The 22,969-nt window shown below is 32.7% G+C and overlaps 2 protein-coding genes across 2 annotated transcripts in view; one reads left to right on the top strand and one right to left on the bottom strand.

Annotated features, from left to right (window-relative positions):
- Positions 1 to 22,969, top strand: part of LOC126887102 (protein FAM76A) — a 116,281-nt gene that overhangs the window by 86,543 nt on the left and 6,769 nt on the right. The window lies entirely within an intron of this gene.
- Positions 1 to 22,969, bottom strand: part of LOC126887103 (pyridoxal kinase) — a 58,450-nt gene that overhangs the window by 24,100 nt on the left and 11,381 nt on the right. Inside the window, exons 3-4 of the mRNA XM_050654441.1 lie at positions 5,106 to 5,349; positions 4,277 to 4,549 (exon numbers count right to left, since the gene is read on the bottom strand). Coding sequence (XP_050510398.1) covers positions 4,277 to 4,549; positions 5,106 to 5,349 — 517 coding nt within the window. The remainder of the gene's footprint in view (positions 1 to 4,276; positions 4,550 to 5,105; positions 5,350 to 22,969) is intronic.

The raw sequence follows: 22,969 nt of genomic DNA on the forward strand, positions 1-22,969 counted from the left end.
GAGAAAAAAAAACATCAAAGGCACTTTTTGGTGGACAAACGTCCACCATTTTATGTGATTTTAGAAAACCACGGAACGTATCCCTACTTTTTCAATGCAAGTAAAGTCTTTTTTATGCGATTTTTTTATCTGCGCTTTTCTGAAGAACGTATCCACCGCATAAAACGAGACCTTACTGTATTATATAAAGTTTGCTATTGAATAAACAATTTGCTAGTTTTCACAATCATAAACTTGTCAGGATGACACGTTTCACAATTAAAATCACGTTCCACAATTAAACTTCCCCTGTTTCAGTGTTCCCATACATCAAAGTTTGTCCGGCTAGATACCGTTAAGCTATTAACAAATTTTCAGCTTGCTATTAATAAACTTTTTTTTGGTACGCGGGATCCAGGCCTATAACTAATAATGAAATAACAGACGTTCTCACAATCATTTATTTACATGGGACGACCGGTTTCGCTGTCTACGGTTTGCACAGCATTATCGGGGACCTGAATATGCTATGCAAACTGTAGACAGCGAAACTGGCCGTCCCATGCAAATAAATGATTGTGAGAATCTGTTATTTCATTACTTACTTAAAATTGTTAATTTATGATGACTTTAATACTTAAATAATGGACAAAGGCAATTTAGCAACGGCCTTTAATCTGAAACTTTTTTATTATCAATTTTACGAAAAAAAGTTATTCTTAATGAAATGCTATGAATAGTCAAAAATCTAAAACTCAACCATCAGATATCAAATTTTATCAATTTTATACGAGTTATGTCCAAAATATAAATTTCGTTAAAGAGTAAAGTACCTTTATAGTCCAGCATATCAAAAAATGCTATTATAATAAGTTGTTTGAAATTAGAACATACATAATCGGTTGCCTCTTTTACCATTAGGTGTCGAGGATTCCTCCTTTATATAATACTCTCTGCAAATTTACGCCACTTCTTCCTATCTGCTGCTAAAACTTTTGCTTCTTGCCACGATGTTCCTCTTTTCTTGAGTATTTCGTTTACACTAGTGTTCCAGCTTTTCCTTGGTCTGCCCCTCCTGCTTTTACCCACTGCTTTGGCCTCCCATGTCATTTTCACTTGTCTCTCACCACTCATTCTTATCATGTGTCCAGCCCATTTTAACTTCTTTTCTTTAACTTTTTCGTTGAGCGATTTTACCTGTAATTCATGTCTTATATCTTCGTTTCTTCTTTTGTCTAATCTTCTTGCTCCCACCACTTTTCTTAAGTATCTCATTTCTGTAGCTTATAATCTTTTTCTTTGTCTGTCATTAAGTACCCAGTTTTCTGCCCCATATATTGTAATTGGCATATACAATAGGAAAAATGAAAGAATACCCATGAACGAACATATCAAACACGCTGTATTTTCCTGTCACCGTGTCACACAAAAAATTGGCCAGCGCAAGTACATGAAATAATTATTGTTACATGTACTTACACTGGACAATTTTCTTTGTGACACGGTGACAGGAAAATACAGCGTGTTTTATATGTTCGTTCATAGGTATTCTTTCATTTTTCCGACTGTATACAGTTTTATATACTGTCATTTTGGTTTTCCTCGATATTTCTTTTTTGTTTAGGAAATTTTTATACAGTGAATAATAAGTTCTCGTTGCCAATTTTATTCTGTTTCCAATTTCATCTTCTTGTGTACCTTTGTTGTTTAACATTATTCCCAAATACTTAAAGAGGTCTACTTGCTCGATTTTTTGCCCTTCGATTTCAATATTTACAGTTGCTTCTTTGTTGGCTATTGTCATCACTTTAGTTTTCTCCATATTTATTATTAAGTTGTAGTTTTTTAGTTCTTCAGCCCAGATTCTAATGTTATCTGCGAGAGCCTTTTCAGTTCTTGCAACTAATACAATGTCATCAGCAAATGCACAGGCTTCAATTTTTTTGAAATTAGAAACTGTCTTAATATAAAATTACATCATTCTAATCGAAATTTTTTTTTTTTAATTTTTTCTCAAATTACGGATACTCATCATCATTTTATTATAATTATGATAACTATTTTATTATCACTTTTATGAAAAAAAGTTATTTTTCATAAAATGCTCTCCCTGGTCTAAAATCTAAGATACAACCATCAGACATCAAACTTTTTTAATTTTATACGAGGTATGTAAAAAATATGATTTTTTCTTAAGATTTAAGTGCCTTTATTATTCACAATATTTTAATTAGAAGGATGTAATTGAACACTAAAACAAAATTTTTAATTCCGAACAACTTTTCTTAATAACAATTTTCGATATTGTGAAATGTAATGGTACTTTACTCTTGAGGGAAATTCATATTTTTTGACATACCTCGTATAACATTAATTAAATTTGATATTTGATGATTGTATCTTAGATTATATACGATGTATATAATATATAAGTATTTTATATAGAATAACTTTTTTCGTAAAACTGATAATAAAAAACTTATCAATAGGTTCCAAGTTACGCAGACATACTGTATAAGAGCTAAAAAAAATTTTTTTGCTGAACATTTATTATTGTTGAAGTTTATTATTGAATGTATTTTAGGTAAGTTTTACGGAAAAAAGTTTTGATCACTTTGTACAAACATTTTTTTAGCTGGTAATTTTCGGTTTTTGTATTACATTTTTGTTATCTTTCTTAATTTTCTTAAAAAGAAATAGTTTATTTCATTTCTAAAGTAAAATAATTAGTGAATTTTAGAGATCACATCCTAAACTTTAAAAAATCACTTATAAAACTGTAATAGATCTGTTCAAACTTGAGTAATACCGTCTTAAAGTGGTGGTAATTCTATAAAACTACGAAGATTTCAAAAATTACATTTTTTGAGACGTCATATCATTTGAATTAAATTTTTGAGATTTTTTTTGAATGAAACATCATTTATCAAGATGCTTGAAAGGTAAGTTGTGCAAAACTGAGAGTTTTATAAGAAAAACTGTATTAGTTACACATTTTTAAATCATTTTAAACAAAATTCATGTAAGGCTCACTTTCCGCCCACACCGTAGTTATGCGCATACATTTTATTTCTTTCTATTATAACCATAAGATAGATTAATTATTCTTCTTTCATGTTCAATTTGTAAAATTTCATTTGCTCCATTAGTTAAAGAATTACATTAAAATAACTCAACCATGCACCTCGCCGTACGTTAGTTTACAGTGCGCCAATGTTTGTGAGAAGGGTGACCTTAGCGTTATAATTAAAAAATTATAGAAGATACAGATTTAATTTTAGAAAATTCTTTATATAAGGTTTTTTTTGTAAAATTTTCTGAATATTTCAATGGTCAAGTCAGTTTTTTTCTAAAATTTATATTTTCGGAGTTATTTAAAAAAACATCTAATTTCGTAGTTCATTTGTTTAATAAAAAATGAAGCACCCACTTCTCGGGTAGAACTTTTTGATATGTTGTTTATTAAACATTTCTTAAACAAATTACAAAAAGTTCTATCTTGTTTGATTTTTTCCGAAGTGAAAATCAATATGCACTCCCCTAAATAGTGTGGTATGATTCTCATAACCAATCATAACATGTAATCTATTAAACGTCATCATCATCATTCAACCCGGATCTATCCACTGCTGGATATAGGTCTCCCTCAGTCTTTTCCATGTATTTCTGTTTTGTGCTGTTTGCATCCAATTTTTGTCGATCAATTTTATGTCATCAGACCATGTTGTTGGCGGACGACCTCTAGTTCGATATGCTTCCTGTCTTGGTCTCCAGTGTATTATTCGCTGTGTCAATCTGTTATCGGGCATTCTAGCTATGTGTCCAGCCCAGTTCCACTTTAGGGTTATAATTATTTTTTTTATGGCATCTGTCACTCCTGTTCTTCGTCTTATTTCCTTGTTCGTAATTCGATCCCTACGAGAAATGCCTAACATTGAGCGTTCGATGGATCTTTGGGTAACACAAATTTTATTTCAGTCAAAGGTACCTAATATTGAATCAAAGAATCTTCTTCGCGTGATTGTTTTAATGCGCGTCAAATAACACTGGTATACACTTTCTTCTCGATATCAAAATTGCTAAAAATGACAATAAGGCAGATTTGTTACGTCTGACAAAGAGGATTGTTAGGATGCCAGTTACCAGTAGTCTGAATAAAAAGTCGAAGATATAAACTTGTAATATAAATTAATGATGTTTTAGAGTAAATAAATTAAAATAAGTGTAAAATAAAAACTAAAAAATAGGTGTATAAATTAATAATAAATTAGAAAGTAAAGTCATTATTAACACTTACCTTTACTAGAACTAGCATATACATTTAAAAAATTAGGCCGTTTGGGTATTTCAACTGAAGAAACAATAACATTTTTTACACCTCTATTATGTAGAATATCTATAGCTTTCCAAACATCCTCTACAGATTTGACATCTATATCGGTTAATAACTGTAACTCAAGAAGATTTGGAGTAATAATATCAGCTAACTTTACAACAGAATCCTTGTATATCGGTACTAGTTCTTTTGGCACATATAACTCTCCATTGTCTCCCATTACAGGATCGCAGACTAAAAATAAACATCAATCATCAATTGAAGGAACATTTAAAAACGTTTTAAGAGGCACGAAAGAGAAAATCACGGACACTGACCTATTAACATTACATGTTTAGATCATAATTATTAATACATAGTGTTACGATCCCCAATAGCACGTAGGCCGGTCCTGGCTTTCTAGAATATTGGAGAGTGAAGCGAAGCCAGCGCGGGACCGGTTTAGACACTAGAAGAGTCGCGAGGCGGGTTGGCGCGTCATCTTGTCTGAATGTATTCAATTCGATTTTATTCTATTTGTTCCAGGCCCGGTCTAGAATATTGGAGAACAAAATCGGGGAGTATTAAAGATCGAGTTGTAGGCATTCATTGATATTTTGACTGTGCGCGTTGTATATTATTTTAAAATGTATTATAAATGATTGCAAATGGTAAAAGTAATAAATTAAATAGGTGTGTGTAAATAAATTAACAATAAAGACTAATAAATTAAGTGTTTTCAACTTTTCTCTTTAATAAAAAGTTTAAGATTTCTTATTAACCTATGTTAAATAAAAATAAATTCTCTTACCGTACACTAGATCTGGATTCTTGCGTTTAAGATGTTCTACTACTTTTATGATATTTTTAAGAAAAGATTCAGATCCAATATACCCCGTTAGTAAGTGTGAATATACATCGATGTCATTAGCTGATAATCCATCCACTAAATCCGTCAAATCGTTTTCAGTTAAAATCTGTCCTTTAAAAGCTTTATATCCCGTATGATTTGAAAACTGCACAGAATTTATGAAATCTACTTCTATGCCCAGCAGCTGAAATAAATAAAAATTTTACACAATTCACAAAGATAATGGTTTAAAATTAAATATATAACATTCGTTAGTTATCAAAAGATTTACAGTCGGAAAAATGAAAGAATACCCATGAACGATCACATCAATCACTTATTTTGTATTAGCTATCTTTTTCTGTAACAAACGTTTTAGGTCTGGATCCCTCGTATGAAAAAAAAGTTGATTAAATAGCAAGTTGAAAATTTGTTAATAGCTTAAGGGTGTCTAGTCGGACAAACTTTGATATATGGGAACACTGGAACAGGGGAAGTTTTAATTGTGGAACAGGTTAAAAATTTGGAACGGTCAGACCACGAAAACGTCACATGTATCTTGTCCGACAAAACTTCCAATTGATTTGTTACCCTTTCATTAAACTCTCATGCAAAAATCAGACTGCTATTTAGCACCTGTCATAATTCCTGTCATTTGACATTTTCTACGTGTTCCACTCATTATAATGCCCATTTGGTGATAAATAGCAGTCTGATTTTTGCATGAGAGTTTAATGAAAGGGTAACAAATCAATTGGAAGTTCTGTCGGACAAAATACATGTGACGTTTTCGTGGTCTGACCGTTCCAAATTTTTAACCTGTTCCACAATTAAAACTTCCCCTGTTCCAGTGTTCCCATATATCAAAGTTTGTCCGACTAGACACCCTTAAGCTGTTAACAAATTTTCAGCTTGCTATTGATCAACTTTTTTTTCATACGCGGGATCCAGACCTATTTGTTATTTATAGAAAAAGACAGAAAATATAAAATAAGTGATTGATGTGATCGTTAATGGGTATTCTTTCATTTTTTGGACTGTACATATTTTTTTACTTTGCATAAATATGTAGTATTAAAGCCCTTGTGGCTGTATTACTATAAGGGTATTCAAAAAGAGATTGCAACAACAACAGGAACAACTGACGGTGCAAAACAACCCCATCGAGTGGAAAGACGAAGCAAAATACCTTGGAGTCACTATGGATAAAGACTTAACATTCAAAAAACACGTAGAAGCCAATATGGCAAAAGCATAAATAAAAGGACTCGCAGATAGAAAAAGCAAACTAAGAGCAAAAACAAAGATAAGGCTAATAAACAGTATAATGCTACCAATACTGACATCTGCATTTCTCTCATGGAGACACGTATCTAAAACAATAAAGAAGCCGATACAAGCGGCACACAACAGCAGCTTAAGGGTACGAACATGCCGAAGATACCTGGATGTGCGCGGTGTAGGTCGCGATCGCGGTCGCTACATCGATGTCAAAACAAACCTTCATTTTCTTAAGAGATCGCACATACTAAGGATGTATCACCCGTTCACCCTCGCGACCTATCATTGCGGTTTACAGCAATGTCGATGCCAAAACAAAATAGTTTGTTTTACATCGCGATCGAGCTGCTGATCGCGTGGTAAATTAAAGTTTATTGCTGGTTTTTAAACCACGTGACATTCGCCTTTAATACGGCTGGTGTATTTATTCATTTCTTGTTGGTAATCAGGTTGCGACAAGTTTTGGTTATATGGAAACCGCAAAGAACACTGAAAGGAAGGTATCTTCGGTATGTTCTGCCCATCATCGATGTAAACCTCGACCGCGATCGCGACCTACACCGTGCTCATCCATGTATCTTCGGCATGTTCGTACCCTTAGAGAAGCAGTAAACGTACCAAGATACGTCGCGGAACGATTCCTATTCAGAGAACTGCAGTAAGTCAGGGTGGCTGAAATAATGAAAGAAAAAGTTACGACAAAATTCGTCGAACTCGATGGAGGCACAAACGTCCCAAACAACAAGTAGTGGAATAAAGTAAAACAAATCCCATAGTGAAAATAAAGAAAATAAATAAAATACTAGAGTGAAAAAATAAATACTAGAGGGAAGTAAATAAGAAATAAATATTCTAGAGGGAAAATAAATAAAAAATAAAAATAAATGAGGGCAGTTAGTGGCACTATCAACAAGGCAAATGCAACACTGTGTGGGCCCCAATTTAACGATAATATGTTTACTAATTACGATATTTTATTTTTCAGACAACCTACAAAAAAAACAAAAATATACATATAAACGGCTTCGGTCACCAAAAAAAGAATGTGTGTGTACTTTGTACGCACGTAAGAAGTTATACTTTTATTATAATATAATCTAACTTCATATTATGATTTCAACGAAATCAATATACCTGTCTACTTTAAACAGTTTTTTTGTATTGTATTTAAATATTAAACTAATTTTAGAAAGAACAAAAAGAATACCAAAAATTAAAAAAAAAGATATGACTTTGTCCGGATTTGAACAGGGGACCTCTCGATCCCTAGGCGAATGCTCTACCGATCAGCTACCACCGTTTTTTTATTCAGTCGATCATTTCTCGGACATACTTACAATCACGGTGACAGATACATTAATTGAAAATAAACATTTTCAATAATACTTATTAGGAGGAAGACAAATCCACATACATAAAAATTATAATACACTCACCGGCAGAGAAAACGGGCACCCCAAAAAATGGGTCATTTTTAATGTCTTGTATTTCCTAAACCTGATGTCCGATTTAAGTAATTTTTTAATATGTTATAGCCTTATTCTTTATCAATATCGCTGTAATAATATTGTTGCTAGACAGGTACATTGTCATTGTATACAGGGTGTACGAATCAAACTGTGTTTTTTTCTCAAACTTTGGAACACCCTGTGGAATGTTCTAGCTTTTATAAAATACTAAAATTAAAACCCAACTATAGCCACAGATTTTCTTAACATTCTATTTTTTTATTCATTCGCTTATGTTGGATAATAAAAAAGTTAGGCACTTTAACAACTACCCCTGTTTTTCGTCAATACAGGGTGTTTTTCAATAAGTACGGCAAGCTTTAAGGGGTAATTCTGCATGATAAAATAATGACAGTTTGCTTTATAAACTTATGCCCGCAAATACTTCGTTTCTGAGATAGGGGGTGTTGAAATTGTTCTTACAAACTGACGATTTATTTATTGCTCTAAAACGGTTTGTGATATGCAAATGAAATTTGGTAGATTTTAAGAGCTAGTTATTGCGCATTTTTTGGCATACAATTGAGAATTTTATATTCACCATTGGCGTGCATACGGGATATATCTAAAATATTTATACCCGTATGCACGCCAATGGTGAATATTTCATTCTTTCTTTCTCCCCTTCCTTATACCCTTTCAGGTGTCGGATTTGGGTTTAATTTAGCTACATATTCACCCATCTCTTCCATTCTTTTCGGTCCTGTGCTATTAGTTTCATTTCTTCTAGCGTTTTCTGTTTGATTTTTCCTGCTTCTACTATTTGCTGTATCCATTTTTTCTTCGGCCTGCCTTTTTTCTTTTTTGTAATATTCCTTGTTTCGTGAATTTTCCTTGCTAGTCTACTAGGTTTCATTCTCATCAGATGTCCATACCAGTTTAATTGCCTCTTTATTATTTTATTCATTATTGGTTCCTGTTTAGTTATCCCTCTTATTGTCTCATTTCTTATTCTATCCCATTTGGTCTTTCCGGCTATAGCACGTAAATGTCTCATCTCAATTGCATTTATCCTACTATTATGCTTTTTCTGTAAAGTCCAATTTTCGCTTGTATACAGTATCGTCGGTATCACAATCGTATTATATATTTTAATTTTTGTTTCGTGGGACAATTCTTTTTTCCTCAGAATTGGCGCTAGTGCGTAGTACAGTTTATTTGATTTTTTAGTTCTGTTTGTTATTTCGAGGTCTATTTTCCCATCATTGGTAATAATACTTCCAAGATAATCATATGCTGTAACTATTTCCAGTTGAGTATTTTTGCATTTTATAATTACTTCATTTTCTTCCTTTTCGCCGATGACCATTATTTTACTTTTCTCGATGTTTATTTCCATTTTTAATTTCTCTATTTCTTCTGTCCATATATTTATGAGTTTTTGCATTTTTGTCACGGAATCTGCTATAAGGACTATGTCATCCGCATACAATAGGGCTTCTATTTTTATTGGCTGTAATCTTTGGTATCCTATTGTTGTCTGTATTTGGTTCGTTCTTTCTCCAGTATTTCTAGTCAATTCATTCATGACTATTATGAATAGTAGCGGACTAAGACTGTCTCCTTGCTTGATACCTCTTTCCCAATTGAATTCTTCAGATCTTTCTCCTGCTATTTGTACACGTCCTTTTACTACTCCGTATATATTTTCAATTATTTTTATCAGTGTACTTGGTACTTTCATGTTCTGCAAGCATTTCCATATAATTTGTCTTTCTATAGAGTCGAATGCTGCCCTTAGATCTATGAATGCTAGAATGAGCTTTCCCCCCGAGTCAATACTTCTTTCTATTATATTTCTAATGATGTAAATGTTATCGTTTGTCTGTCTTTCTGGTCTAAACGCTGCTTGTTCTTCTCCCAGTTCTTTTTCTACCTCTTGTCTTAGCCTCTTCTCTACTATTTTCGTGTATATTTTAAAACATACCGATGATAAACATATTGCTCTATAATTTTCGCAGTTGACGTGTTCTCCCTTTTTGTATATTGGCACTATAAGGTTACTTTGCCAGTCTTTTGGGATTTGCTGCTTTTCCCATGCCTCTTTGTATATTTTCAACAACCAGTTTATCCCTTCTTCTCCCATGTACTTGACCATTTCCGGGTCTATGTCATCATCCCCTCCAGCTTTACCTATTTTTACGTTTGATACTTCCAATATTACTTCTTCTCTATTTATTTGCTCTAATTCTTTGTTCTCGTTATCTTGATATGTTTCATTTCTATCATCTATTATTGCATTTCTAAATTTGTTTTCATAGTATTCTTTCCATACTTTAGCTATTTGTTCTGGAGTTGTTTGGATTTGGTTTGTTGTATCCCTTACGGCTGTTATTTCTTTATGTTTTCCTTTCTTCATATGTCTGATTGTTGTCCAGAAGCTTCTATTATTTGTTACATAGTTTTGTTGTAATTCTTCTCCAAACTCTTCCCACGTTTTTGTTTTTACTTGTTTTATGGTGTTTTTCGCTAATCGTCTCAGCCTTTTGTATTCTTCTTTATCTTCTTCCAGTTCGGTCTCAATGTATTTTTTCCATGCTATTTTCTTTTTCTTCACTGCTGTTTTAACTTCATTGTTCCACCATCTCGTTCTTTTATGGAGTTTGTTATGTTTTCTGATTCCACATATTTCTGTTGCTGTAGACTTTATGACTACTTTGAAGGCGTTCCATCTTTCTTCCAGTGTCCATGCCTCTTTTTGGTTTTCTAGTTGTCTTAATCTTCTATTTGTTTCTTTTTTGTAATGTTCGCGCACCTGTTCTAATTTGAGCTTATTTACTTTTACTCTTTGGTAATCTTTTCTTTCCACCTCCTTTATTTTTTCATCCTCGAGTTTTGCAGTAACCATCCTGTGCTCTGTAGCTAGTTCCGGTTCCTTTTCAGTTAAGACGTTATGTATTTTATCTTCTAGGTTTATCGTATAAACTATGTAATCTATCAAACTTTTCGCTCTTCTCTCTTCCGCCACGAACGTATATTTGTCTTCGATGTTTTGGTTTGTAAATGTGTTTCCTATTAGTAGGTCATTTGCTTGGCAGAAATCTAGCATTTTGACACCATTCCTGTTCAAACATTCCTCTCCGTATTTTCCAATGCATCCTAATCCTTTGTTGACATCCTTGCCCACTCTTGAATTCCAATCTCCTAAAATTATGATTTTCTCTCTCGATTCTCTTAATTTGTCTAGTGCTCTTTGGAGTTCATTGTAGAATTCTGTCATCGTTTCTTCATCTCTGCCTTCAGTTGGTCCATATAATTGTATGAATCCTATTTTGTCTTTTAGGTCCATTTGGATTGTTATAATTCTAGATGATAATGTTTCATAGTGTGTTATTCTTGGTTCTAGTCTCTTATTTACTATTATACCAACTCCTTCCTTTGCTCTTTGTCCCTGCGGTACTCCTGAATAATAAAGACTATATTCCTCATTTAGATTTATGTGCCCTCCTCCTACCTTTTTTGTTTCACTTATTCCCATTATTTGGATACCCATTTTTTCCATTTCTTCAATTATTTCTATTTCCTTTCCATTTAGAGAGGTCACGTTCCATGTTGCTATTCCTATTTGTTCTGATTCTTCATTTACAAAACTAGTATTTGATTTTCCATTATTGTTATTACTACTACTACTACTATTTATACTACCTATACTACCAATATTTCCACCACCCATCCTATTTCTATTATTATGTTTAACATTTGAACTCCTAAATCTAATCTTATCACTAATCGAGTCTATACTTTTATTTTCATTGTCCAGTGTATTCGTAATTTCCTTGTTTTCTGATCCTTGTCTGGCATCTACTTCGTCTCTTCTCTGTCGCTCTGCTAGTTTTTTGGACTCGCTACCTCCACTACCTTTTCCTCATTGTAGTTCCATCTCCATTCCTTACCATCCACTGTAATTTTGTTGTACCCAATTTTCACTGTTTTTCCTTTATCTCTCATTTCCCTTGCTTTGTCTCTTAGAGATTTCATTTTTTCTCTCTCTTTTTTTGTAAGGTCCTCTGTTATCCATATTTTCTTGGGTTCAACATTCTTTAGTTTGTTCCTATTTCGTAGAATGGCTGTTTTTTCTGTTTCGTTTCCTAGTTCTATTAAGCATGTTCTTATTCCAATCTTACATGCTCTTTTAATATTAATATTTACACCTAAATGTTTTCCAATCATATTTGTTGCTCTTTCTTTCAGTGTTGCTGAATCGTCAGTATCAATTTCTAACCCACTAATAATTAAATTATTTTTCCTTTTGTCTTTGTCCATTATTTCTATTGTTCGTTGGAGTTCTTTTATATCTTCTGTTATCTTTTTATTTTCTTTTTTAAACAATTCATTTTCTTCTATCAAATCTTGTCTTTCCTTAGTCCATTCATTTTTCATTTTTTGGATTTCTAGTTTTATAATATTTATTTCTTCATTATTTTGTTTTATTTCTTCTTTTAGTTCTTTTATATCACTTCTGGTCTTCTTATTTTCTTCCTTCATTTCTGTTTTTAAGTTATTTATTTCTGTTTTAATCTCCTGCTTCAGTTCTGCTAATATGTTCTTTATTTCATCCATTTCTTGCTTTTCTTTATCGTCTTTTTGGGGTGGTGTTCTTATTGTTGACTTACTTTTCTTAAATGCTTCCTCTTTGTCAAACGAATTATCATGCTCCGGTTTGCTCCTTTTATTGTTCATTCGAGTGGGATTATACCCGTAACCTTATTTTGTTTAAACTTGGCGTCAGGAGTGTCTTCCACCCTATCCGTTCAGAGAAAAACACTACCTACCTACTTTAATTTAATTTATCTTCCACCTGATTAAATTTTCCAAAGCCGTCCCTGACTTTTATATTTAATTTTGCTAAACGGCTGGTCTTAATCTATTCTCGACAAGTTTTTTGTTCCTGATTTATTTTATTTAGTTTTTGATTATAATATGCCTAAATATTAGGTACTGGATTTTTGATTTTATGAATATTAATCTAGGCATGCATTAACTTACAGTTTTTCTGAAGGCTTTTGCGTTGTGCCGTACACTGCACTTTCCTTTAACTATTAATCTTACTTTTAATATTTTATTATTTGTTTATACCACTTAATTTTTGATTTTTATGAGAGCTAAATTTTTCACTAAGCTAAATATATCTAAAATATTTATACCCGTATGCACGCCAATGGTGAATATAAAATTCTTAATTGTATGCCAAAAAATGCGCAATAACTACCTCTTAAAATCTACCAAATTTCATTTGCATATCACAAACCGTTTTAGAGAAATAAATAAATCGTCAGTTTGTAAGAACAATTTCAACACCCCCTATCTCGGAAACGAAGCATTTGCGGGCATACGTTTATAAAGCAAACTGTCATTATTTTATCATGCAGAATTACCCCTTAAAGTTTGCCGTACTTATTTAAAAACACCCTGTATTAACGAAAAACAGGGGTAGTTGTTAAAGTGCTTAACTTTTTTATTATCCAACATAAGCGAATGAATCAAAAAACAGAATGTTAAGAAAACCTGAGGCTATAGTTTGGTTATAATTTCAGTATTTTATAAAAGCTAGAACATTCCACAGGGTGTTCCAAAGTTTTAAAAAAACACAGTTTGATTCGTACACCCTGTATACAATGACAATGTACCTGTCTAGCAATAATATTATTACAGCGATATTGATAAAGAATAAGGCTATAACATATTAAAAAAATTACTTAAATCGGACATCAGGTTTAGGAAATACAAGACATTAAAAATGACCCATTTTTTGGGGTGCCCGTTTTCTCTGCCGGTGAGTGTAAATATATTTATTAAAAACACTAATAATATATGCTTTTCATGCACACCTTATTTGCGCTACATAACTTGAAAAATGTAGCGACTAATACCATACTGTCGGTGTGCGTATGCGCCAGGGAATGTAAAAATTCACCCTCGTGTCTAAACAAGTATAACTTCAAAAAATGAAAACACTAACAAAAACCGGCGCAACCTGGACCTAGCCCAGAGCAAAGTCTTGAGACCCAAACAAGCAATTTTAGTTAACGCGGATAAGTCACTAGAGGAAAACAGGATTAAAGCGCCTCACGCTAGCCTGAATTTTACAATCGATTAGGGTACCATGTTGGAGTCCTATTACCCAGGACTCCCACGTGAAGAGAATTTCTCTGATAGCGTGCCCCTATCACGCATCAGAGTGCTATAGGGGGGAAAGGGATGGTCTGGAGCATTGGAGCGCGGTGGAGTGATTCCTGTTTAACACGAATTAATACACCTCACTCCAATGTATTGTTACACCTGAACCTCATTTTTAGGAGTGAACAAGCCTCACAGGCTGGGTTGAATCAAATTGCTTACTTGCTTAGCTACTATATAGAAGGAAAAGACTACAGTAAGGAAAGATATCCTCAGGAACTATTCGTAATTATTATATACAGTGGAACCCCGTTAACTCGGATTAATTGGGACCGCGGCCGATCCGGGTTATCGAAAATCCGGGTTAGCCGGAGAAAATGGTAAAAATTAATAAAATATGGTATGCTTACAGATAAACTCCGTTATAATTGTCACACAGACACTGGTAAACCACGTTCACATTCCACACAAAACCACACATACAAAGCGTCGTCAAAAGTCTCATTCTTAGCTTTATTAGCTTTGCACCGATTAAACTGTCTTTTGTTATCATTTTGAAAAAAAAAAATTCTTCGATTTTAGTTCTATTTTTCTTCCAATCCGATACTGTAGATGTACCGACACCATAATATAATGCTGCAAGATTCACCTTTATCAATTCTACTTAATGCTTCTAGTTTCTTTTCCATTGTCACTACAACATTTTTACGTTTTGTTGCCCTTATAGACAAAAGACACACAAACACAAAATCTGAATAAATTTACGAACGATTACAAAACGGAAGCGAACAATAATACGACTTTACTACACATAATACCGTCTCTGATGTTATGTTATTTAATAAAAGTGATGACTAAGACCATTGTTAAAAAAAGAATTTTAATAGTCTTTTCTAAACAATGCTAACACAGACAGTTTCAAAAAAATAAAGGATAATACAGGTGCATGTTGTTTTCGACAATGAATGTGGTGTACCATGAGTCATTTTTACTATGTTATATCGTCCGTTCGGATGAAAACTGTACAATCTCAAAATTTACAAACTTTTCAGGAGAGCATTTTTAAGATTTATCGGTAAATAAAATTTTCCACAATAAACATTGGCAGGTTTTTGTTTTAGTTTGTATTAGTTGTATCTTTTGTATGTCGAAACAACATGAAAATATTTCAACCATATAAATAATAATAATAAAACAAATTTTTTTTAAATAGGATGTTTTGAATTTTGCTACTTTTTTAGAGAAAATATTATTAATTTCCATTATTATACAGATGTTTAAAAAGTACTATTATGATAAAATAGGGTATGTTCAATGAAAAACTAGGCTTATAAACAAATTTATATTCTCAAAAATATTATAACAAATAGTAGGTAATATGGCACAAACCTTACAGTGAAATTTAGTCTTAGAAATGGGTGCATCGAAGGCAAAACCCTTTATTTAACAAAATCACATTTACTATTAAATACAAACAATCAATTAAGTGAAAACAAATTAAAAGGAACAGGAAAGTTTTTCATAGAATCCAAGATGATAACCTGGAATGGTTTTCTTTTGCAGTAAACCCAATAAACCATTTTTCTTTTGCTCTGAAAATTTATCTGAAACAGTATACAATTACGGAAATATACTATTACACTGATAAAGATTACATCATATCCCAGTAAATTTTTTCACGAAAACTATACAATTTCAAAATTACATGATTTTAAATAGAATAATGTTTGAAAATATTATGAGAAAAGTTAAATAAATTCGAAATTATATACTATTAATGAAACACAAAGCTTACCTTCAAGTTGACATTTTTGGTTTTGTATACTCTTTAAGCGAAACAGCGTGCGAACGTCCTCGACTCGTGAACACAACTAAAGATTGTACCGTTTTAGAGAGAAAGAGATGCACAATCCTTCCAATTTAAAACTAACCAATGCGCTCCCTAGCGGATATTTCTTGAATTACGATTGATTGTCACTATTCCAGAGAAAATATTGATGATACTAAGCCTTTCTATATACTTAACTCAATTTCGTAAAAATTTGGAGATTGTATACTTTTCATGCGAAGAGGCGATATGTAGTTCAATCCGGTTCCATTATCTCTCAAATATTATATTACATAGAGTTGGTACAAAACCTCGTGAACCTTGAAAATGCGTATGTATAAACGAAATAAACTGAAGCCAAAAACATACGACTATTTTATTTGCTGCGAATTGCGCGACAGGGTCCCATCTGCACCCTGATTGCCCTGATATTTTCAGTAATGTCGGATTCATCAATCGTTTCGTTCGTATATTGACGTCACCAAATGAATGAATTAGGTTTACGAGATTTTGTAACAGCAATACATTTTTATTGTTGAAATGTTTGTCTGATAAAAATCGGTCCGGGTTAGCCGGAGTTCCGGGTTATCGGGGGCCGACTTATCGGGGTTCCACTGTATGTCAAACTTACCACATACTTTAAAGGAAAAAACTTTCGATCAATAGATACGTATTGCCGGTTTTGACATATGGAACTGAAACATGGGCTTTTAACAAAAAACTTCAAGTAACTCAGAGAGCTATGGAACAGATAATGCTCAACATTAAGCTCAGTGGTTGTAAATCCAATGAAGAAATAAACAGACGATCAAAAGTAACAGATGTAATTCAAAAGATTGCCATGTTAAAATGGAACTGGGCAGGTCACATAGGAAGAATGGAAGACAATCATGGACGCAAAAAATACAATGGATGCCATGCCAATGAGTGCAAACAATATGGAGCACAAATGAATGGATACAACTAGGGAGGCTGGCATCCGGCGATGGATGTCAATAAGGTAAGATCAATAGGGTAAGGTCAAGAAATAGTCGAGGATATCGCAAGAAAAGTTATCAAACTCAAATGGAGCTTCGCAGGCAACACTGGTACCTACACAAATGGACCAACGTTGGAATGCCACAATAAAACATTGGACATCATGGACAACATCTACCTTAAGCGTCGTTTTCACGCTACGTCTTATTGTACGTTTTGTGTGTCATGCAAAACGTACGACAAAACGTACGTTTTGTCCAGTGTATAACAAGAAATTAAATGAATCGAAATGAAATCCAAGGTCAGATCGAAGATATGATGGGAAAAGCATAAGCGCCGGACTCCACTTGCGATTTGTAGTCGCGCGATTGTTTTGTAGCGAAGATTGAACACATTGTTTGAAAAACGTTAATATGTATCTATACACTTGACAAAACGTACGTTTTGTCGTACGTTTTGCATGACACAAAACGTACAATAAGATGTAGCGTGAAAACGACCCTTTACAAAGAGGAAAACTAAGGGGAAGACCACAGATACAAAAATATAAAAAAATAACCGGAATAAATTGAAACTGAAACGTGTCCAGTAATTTCTAAGTTATAAAAATATTCCTTGTTTAGAATATTATGCAAACGTATTTACACTGTCAATATATTTTTGCATTAAAACAATGTATATGTTATCCGCCACGATTTCAGGACAAACCAGTTTGGCCTAGGCTAAACTAGTTTGTCCTGAACGTGTTATGATAAACTAGTTTGGCCTAGGACAAACTAGTTTATCCTGATATCAATACGGATACTGCAGGATAAACTAGTAAGCCCTTTATAATATACCTACAATATCAAAATAAATAGATAAACTGAATAAAATACGCTGTAATTGGAAATTAATCATTTTTAGTAAAAGATAATGACTCGTCCTTAAAATTAATGGACAATTATTGGTGTTTCGATGGAGTGTTTTGGTGACACTTAGAATTGAGGATAATCATTGCCTTCTTGCTCTTGCATCTGTTTGTGGAACAGTTTTTATTGCAGCTACATTTGACATAACCTTGTCCAGATCCTAGTGAACCCCTCGTAGCTGCAAATCTTAACGATATCTCATTGCCTTAGTTTATATCTACTACCTCTAAAAAAGTTAGATGGCAAATGTCGAATTCTGATCTGAAATCAATTAAAAACCTTTTAGAGACATTAATACCCCAAAAAGTTAGATAAATTATTTCTATAATGTCGCTAAGGGTTGCAGCTACGAGAGATTCAGTTGGATCGGACAAGGTTTTGTCAAATGCAGCTGGAACAAAAACTGTTGCCCAAACAGATGCAAGTGCAAAAAGGCAATTATACTCCGCAATTCTAAGTGTCACCAAAACACTCCATGGAAAAAATAATTAATAATTTTTATGATTAAGTTATAATTATTGCTTTTATAAAAAAACTTATTTTTTTTATATGACTGTATTACCAATTGTCTATTAATTTTAACTATGATTCGTTATCGTTTGAATAAAAATGATTTACTTTCCAATTAAAGAGTATTTTATTTAGTTTATCTATTTATTTTGACTTTGTAGGTATACTACATATAATGTTTATAGACGGAGAGCTAGAGCCGAAAAATCATCGTCATAAGTAATATGGAGTTTGGCATGTGAAATGTGTCCATTGTATATTGACAATTATGACCCCTTTCAGGCTGACACCTCAGTGGATACAGGAAGTAGCAATAAGGGATGAAAGGGGAAAGTTAGTGCAGTCATTAAAGGTTTTCACCTCCTATTTTGTTAAACCTCCATCGATTTGCATGAAAATTGGTGACTAGTTAGAGCATACCTCAAGAAACAAAACTGATTTGGTGCCACTTGCACTTTTACCCTGGTGGTGAATACCACCCCTTCCCACGGGTGAAAACTATTTTATTAAAAATAACCCCACAAATCGATAGAGGGACACATTTTAAGTAAAATTTATAACATGATATGTTATTAAAATAAATCAATACTTTTTGAGTTATTAAAGAGCAAAGATTTGTCTATTTAAGAGCATACGCGTGAAGTTACGGATGATAAAAAGAACATGTTATTTAATTGTATGTTAGTAAAATATTATTTTTATATTATTTTGATATTTAATTGAATTTTTTTTTCATTATAAACTGAATATGTCCAGAAACTAGGGGGGTCCAATAATGGGTACATTTGACATATTCGAATACACTTTTGCTAAATTTATAATATCGAAATAATATAAAAATAATATTTTAGTAACATACAATTAATTAATATTTTCTTTTTATCATCCGTAACTTCACGCATGTGCTCTTAAACAGACAAATCTTTGATCTTTAATAACTCAAAAAGTATTGATTTATTTTAATAACATGATATAACAAATTTTACTTATAATTAGATACCAAATACTACCTGTGACAACCAATTAGACAGAGGTCCCAGTATTGGGACCGTGCAAGTTCGGCAAAGCGACCCCTATTTCTACGCTCTATACTAAAATTCGCACTTTTAATTATATTGGCCAATTATATTAGTCCTGGTTACTAGATAATTGTCAAGGCCATAGCCCAAAAAAATAATAAGAAGAAAAAATAAGATTCAGGTTATGTTATGAAAACGTCAACAATTGTATGTAGTAAATAAAATTAGTTATTAAAATGCAGTACTGCAAGCAAAATAAAATTAATTAAATTTACCTTTATATAATAATTGCATATCATATCAATATTGTGGAGCAATATATAATTTTTCTGCTTCATTGACAGAAGGTATGAAATATACGTCAATTTGACAATTTCAATTGACAATATGAATTATTTAAGATAGTTGCAATATTTCTCCGCGACTCGCGCACGGTCGTTTCTCGTTTCCCCTTCTAAGTACTTGCACACCGCTAATAAGTCATAAAAGCAATACAACAAGCCAAAAACAATAAAGAACCTGGACCAGATCAAATCCCTGTTGAGCTACTTAAACTTTTAGATGAGGAAAACATTACCTACTTGACTACTTTCTTTAACAAAATTTACAACGAAGGAAAAATACCAGATGATTGGTTGGAGTCACTGTTTATAACATTACCAAAGAAAAGCAGGCCCACCAAATACAGCGATTTTAGACTAATCAGTTTGATGAGTCACACATTTAAGATACTTTTACGTATTATACAAAACCGAGTATTCCTTTTGTGCGAAACTAGAATGGGTAATAAGCAATTTGGATTTAGAAATGGTCTAGGAACTAGAGAAGCAATATTTTGTATGCGCGTTCTATTACAAAAAAGTTGTGAATTCCGAAAGAACGTTTATGTTTGTTTCATCGACTTCGAGAAGGCATTCGACCGAGTGCAACATGATACACTTTTCGATTGCCTGCAGGCAGCAGGACTTGACCACTACGATATAAGACTGCTGAAATACTTATATTACAATCAAGTAGCCTCTATCCAAATTGGAGACAGTCGTACTGAAAAACTTCCGATAAAACGTGGAGTACGACAAGGTTGTGTTTTATCACCCACCCTTTTTAATCTGTACTCTGAAGAAATCTTTAGGGAGGCTTTGGATGACAGACAAGAGGGAGTAAGGCTAGGCGGAGAAGTATTCAACAATATTAGATACGCTGACGATACAGCCATTCTTGCTGAAAATTTACAAGATCTTCAGACACTACTAAATCTAGTCAGTGAAGCAAGTTATCGCAGAGGCCTTAAAATCAACATTTCAAAGACAAAGTGGATGGCAGTTGGAAAGATTAATATAGATCAAGGTCAGCTTTCTCTTGATGGAGAGGAGTTAGAACGGGTAAATCATTTCAAGTACCTTGGCAGCTGGTTAAATGTAAATTGTGACTCTAATGAAGAGATAATAACTAGGATCGAAATATCACGGAAGGCTTTTATGACCTGGAAACCAGTTTTATGTAACAGAAACCTGTCGATGAATATTCGAAAGAAGGTGCTGAAATGTTATGTGTGGTCTATCCTATTGTATGGTTGTGAGACATGGACGTTAAAAACCACAATGCTAAACAAAATAGAAGCATTCGAATTGTGGTGCTATCGACGAATCCTAAAGATATTGTGGGTTTCGCACACTTCCAATGAAGATGTTTTCAAATGCTGAATTCAGAACGTCTGCTCATAAGCATCATAAAGAGGAGAAAAACAGAATACTTCGGCCATATAATTAGAGGACCTAAATAGCATCTGCTTCGCCTTATAATACAAGGAAAAGTGGAGGGAAAAAGATGGATTGGTCGAAAGAAACTTTCATGGCTGCGTAATATTTATTTATTTATTTATTTATTTATTTACGGGTCTCCCCAATTTAAAAAAAAATATACATATATAAACAATAAGTAGAAGTAAAAGTAGTATTGGTAAAGTCCAGTAAAACAGTAAAAAAACTAAAAATAAAATAAAATGAATTAAATGAAAGTGTGACAGCATAAAACTGTAGTAAGTACATTACAATAAAACTAAATTTAACATACACACAATCCACGTTATGCAGTGACAATACATAATAATATAATATAAACTGACATTAATCAACTAACTACAGACAATAAAAAAATTAACAAATTACATAATACAAAAGCATTATCCATGGCAAAAATTAACAAATCCACTGAAAATATAATATTAAATATTAAATATTAAACATAAGTGCTGACCGGAAAAACTGATTTTAGTTGGTTTTTAAATACTCGACTGGAAGAAGAGAATAAATCGATGTCCAAATCATTCAGGCGACTTAAAGTTCTATCTATTGGTGAGTTAAGACCATAGTTAGTTGAATGATGAGGTACATGGAACAAGTTATTATTTCTCAGATTATGGTTTGGAATATTAAAGTTTATTAATTTTAATAAATCAGGACAATTGATTTCACTATTTAATAGTTTATAAATAAAAGCTAGATCATTTATAATTCTACGGTCTTTTAAGGAGTGCAAATTGAGATCACTACGGATGATGGTATAGTTGTGGTTTAGTTCAATAACATTATATCCCAATCTGTATGCTGCAAATCTTAAAAACTTATTTTGAACTCTCTCGAGACAAACAACATGAACATTATAAAATGGTGACCAGACAATAGAGGAGAATTCTAATATAGATATAACCAATGATGAGTAAACAGCCTTTATTGTATTAAGGGAAAGATCAGCACAACTGCGAAGTATATAACCCAGTACTTTTGAAGCCTTTGCTGTCACATAGTTAATGTGATCCACAAACGTTAAGTTTTCATCGAATATTACTCCTAAATCCTTTACTGCTCTAACATAAGAGAGCGCTTTACTGTCGATGACATATGATGATTGATATTTTTTTGCAACTTTGTGGAAGCTAATGAAATGACATTTATTAATGTTTAAAAAGAGTCTGTTTTTGTTACACCACTCAACTAAATTATTGAGATCGTTTTGAAGGAGACTACAATCTTCATGATCTTTGATAGATCTGTAAATCTTCAAATCATCAGCAAATAGCAAGTACTTAGAGTGATTAAAACATTCACCTATGTCGTTAATAAACAGATTGAACAGAAGGGGCGAGCAATGAGCACCTTGTGGAACTCCAGATTTTATTTGTATTGTATCTGACATAAATGAACCCAGTTTGACTTTTTGTGTGCGACCTATTAAATAGCTATCAAACCACTTTAAAAGCTGATCGCTGAAACCATATGCCTTAAGTTTATGTAGCAGTAAGTAGTGGTCAATCCTATCAAAGGCTTTTGAAAAGTCTGTGTATACACAATCTACCTGACATTTTCTTTCCAGATCTCTGATAATAGATGTTTCATAAGATAGTAAGTTTGTAGTTGTGGATTTCTTGTGCATAAAGCCATGTTGATAATTATTTATTAATTGTTGACAAGTAAAACTAATATGGTTATAAATCAACTTATCAAGTAGTTTAGGAATGGTCGATTGTTTAGATATACCTCTGTAATTTTCTATATTTTCTCTTTCGCCAGATTTAAAAATTGGAATTAAATGGCTAGTTTTCCATTTATCAGGAAGAATGCCTAATTTCAATGATAAGTTATATAGAACAAACAATGGTTGAGTTAGACTGTAA

Source organism: Diabrotica virgifera, chromosome 6 (genome assembly GCF_917563875.1).
Source record: "Diabrotica virgifera virgifera chromosome 6, PGI_DIABVI_V3a".
NCBI lineage: Eukaryota > Metazoa > Arthropoda > Insecta > Coleoptera > Chrysomelidae > Diabrotica > Diabrotica virgifera.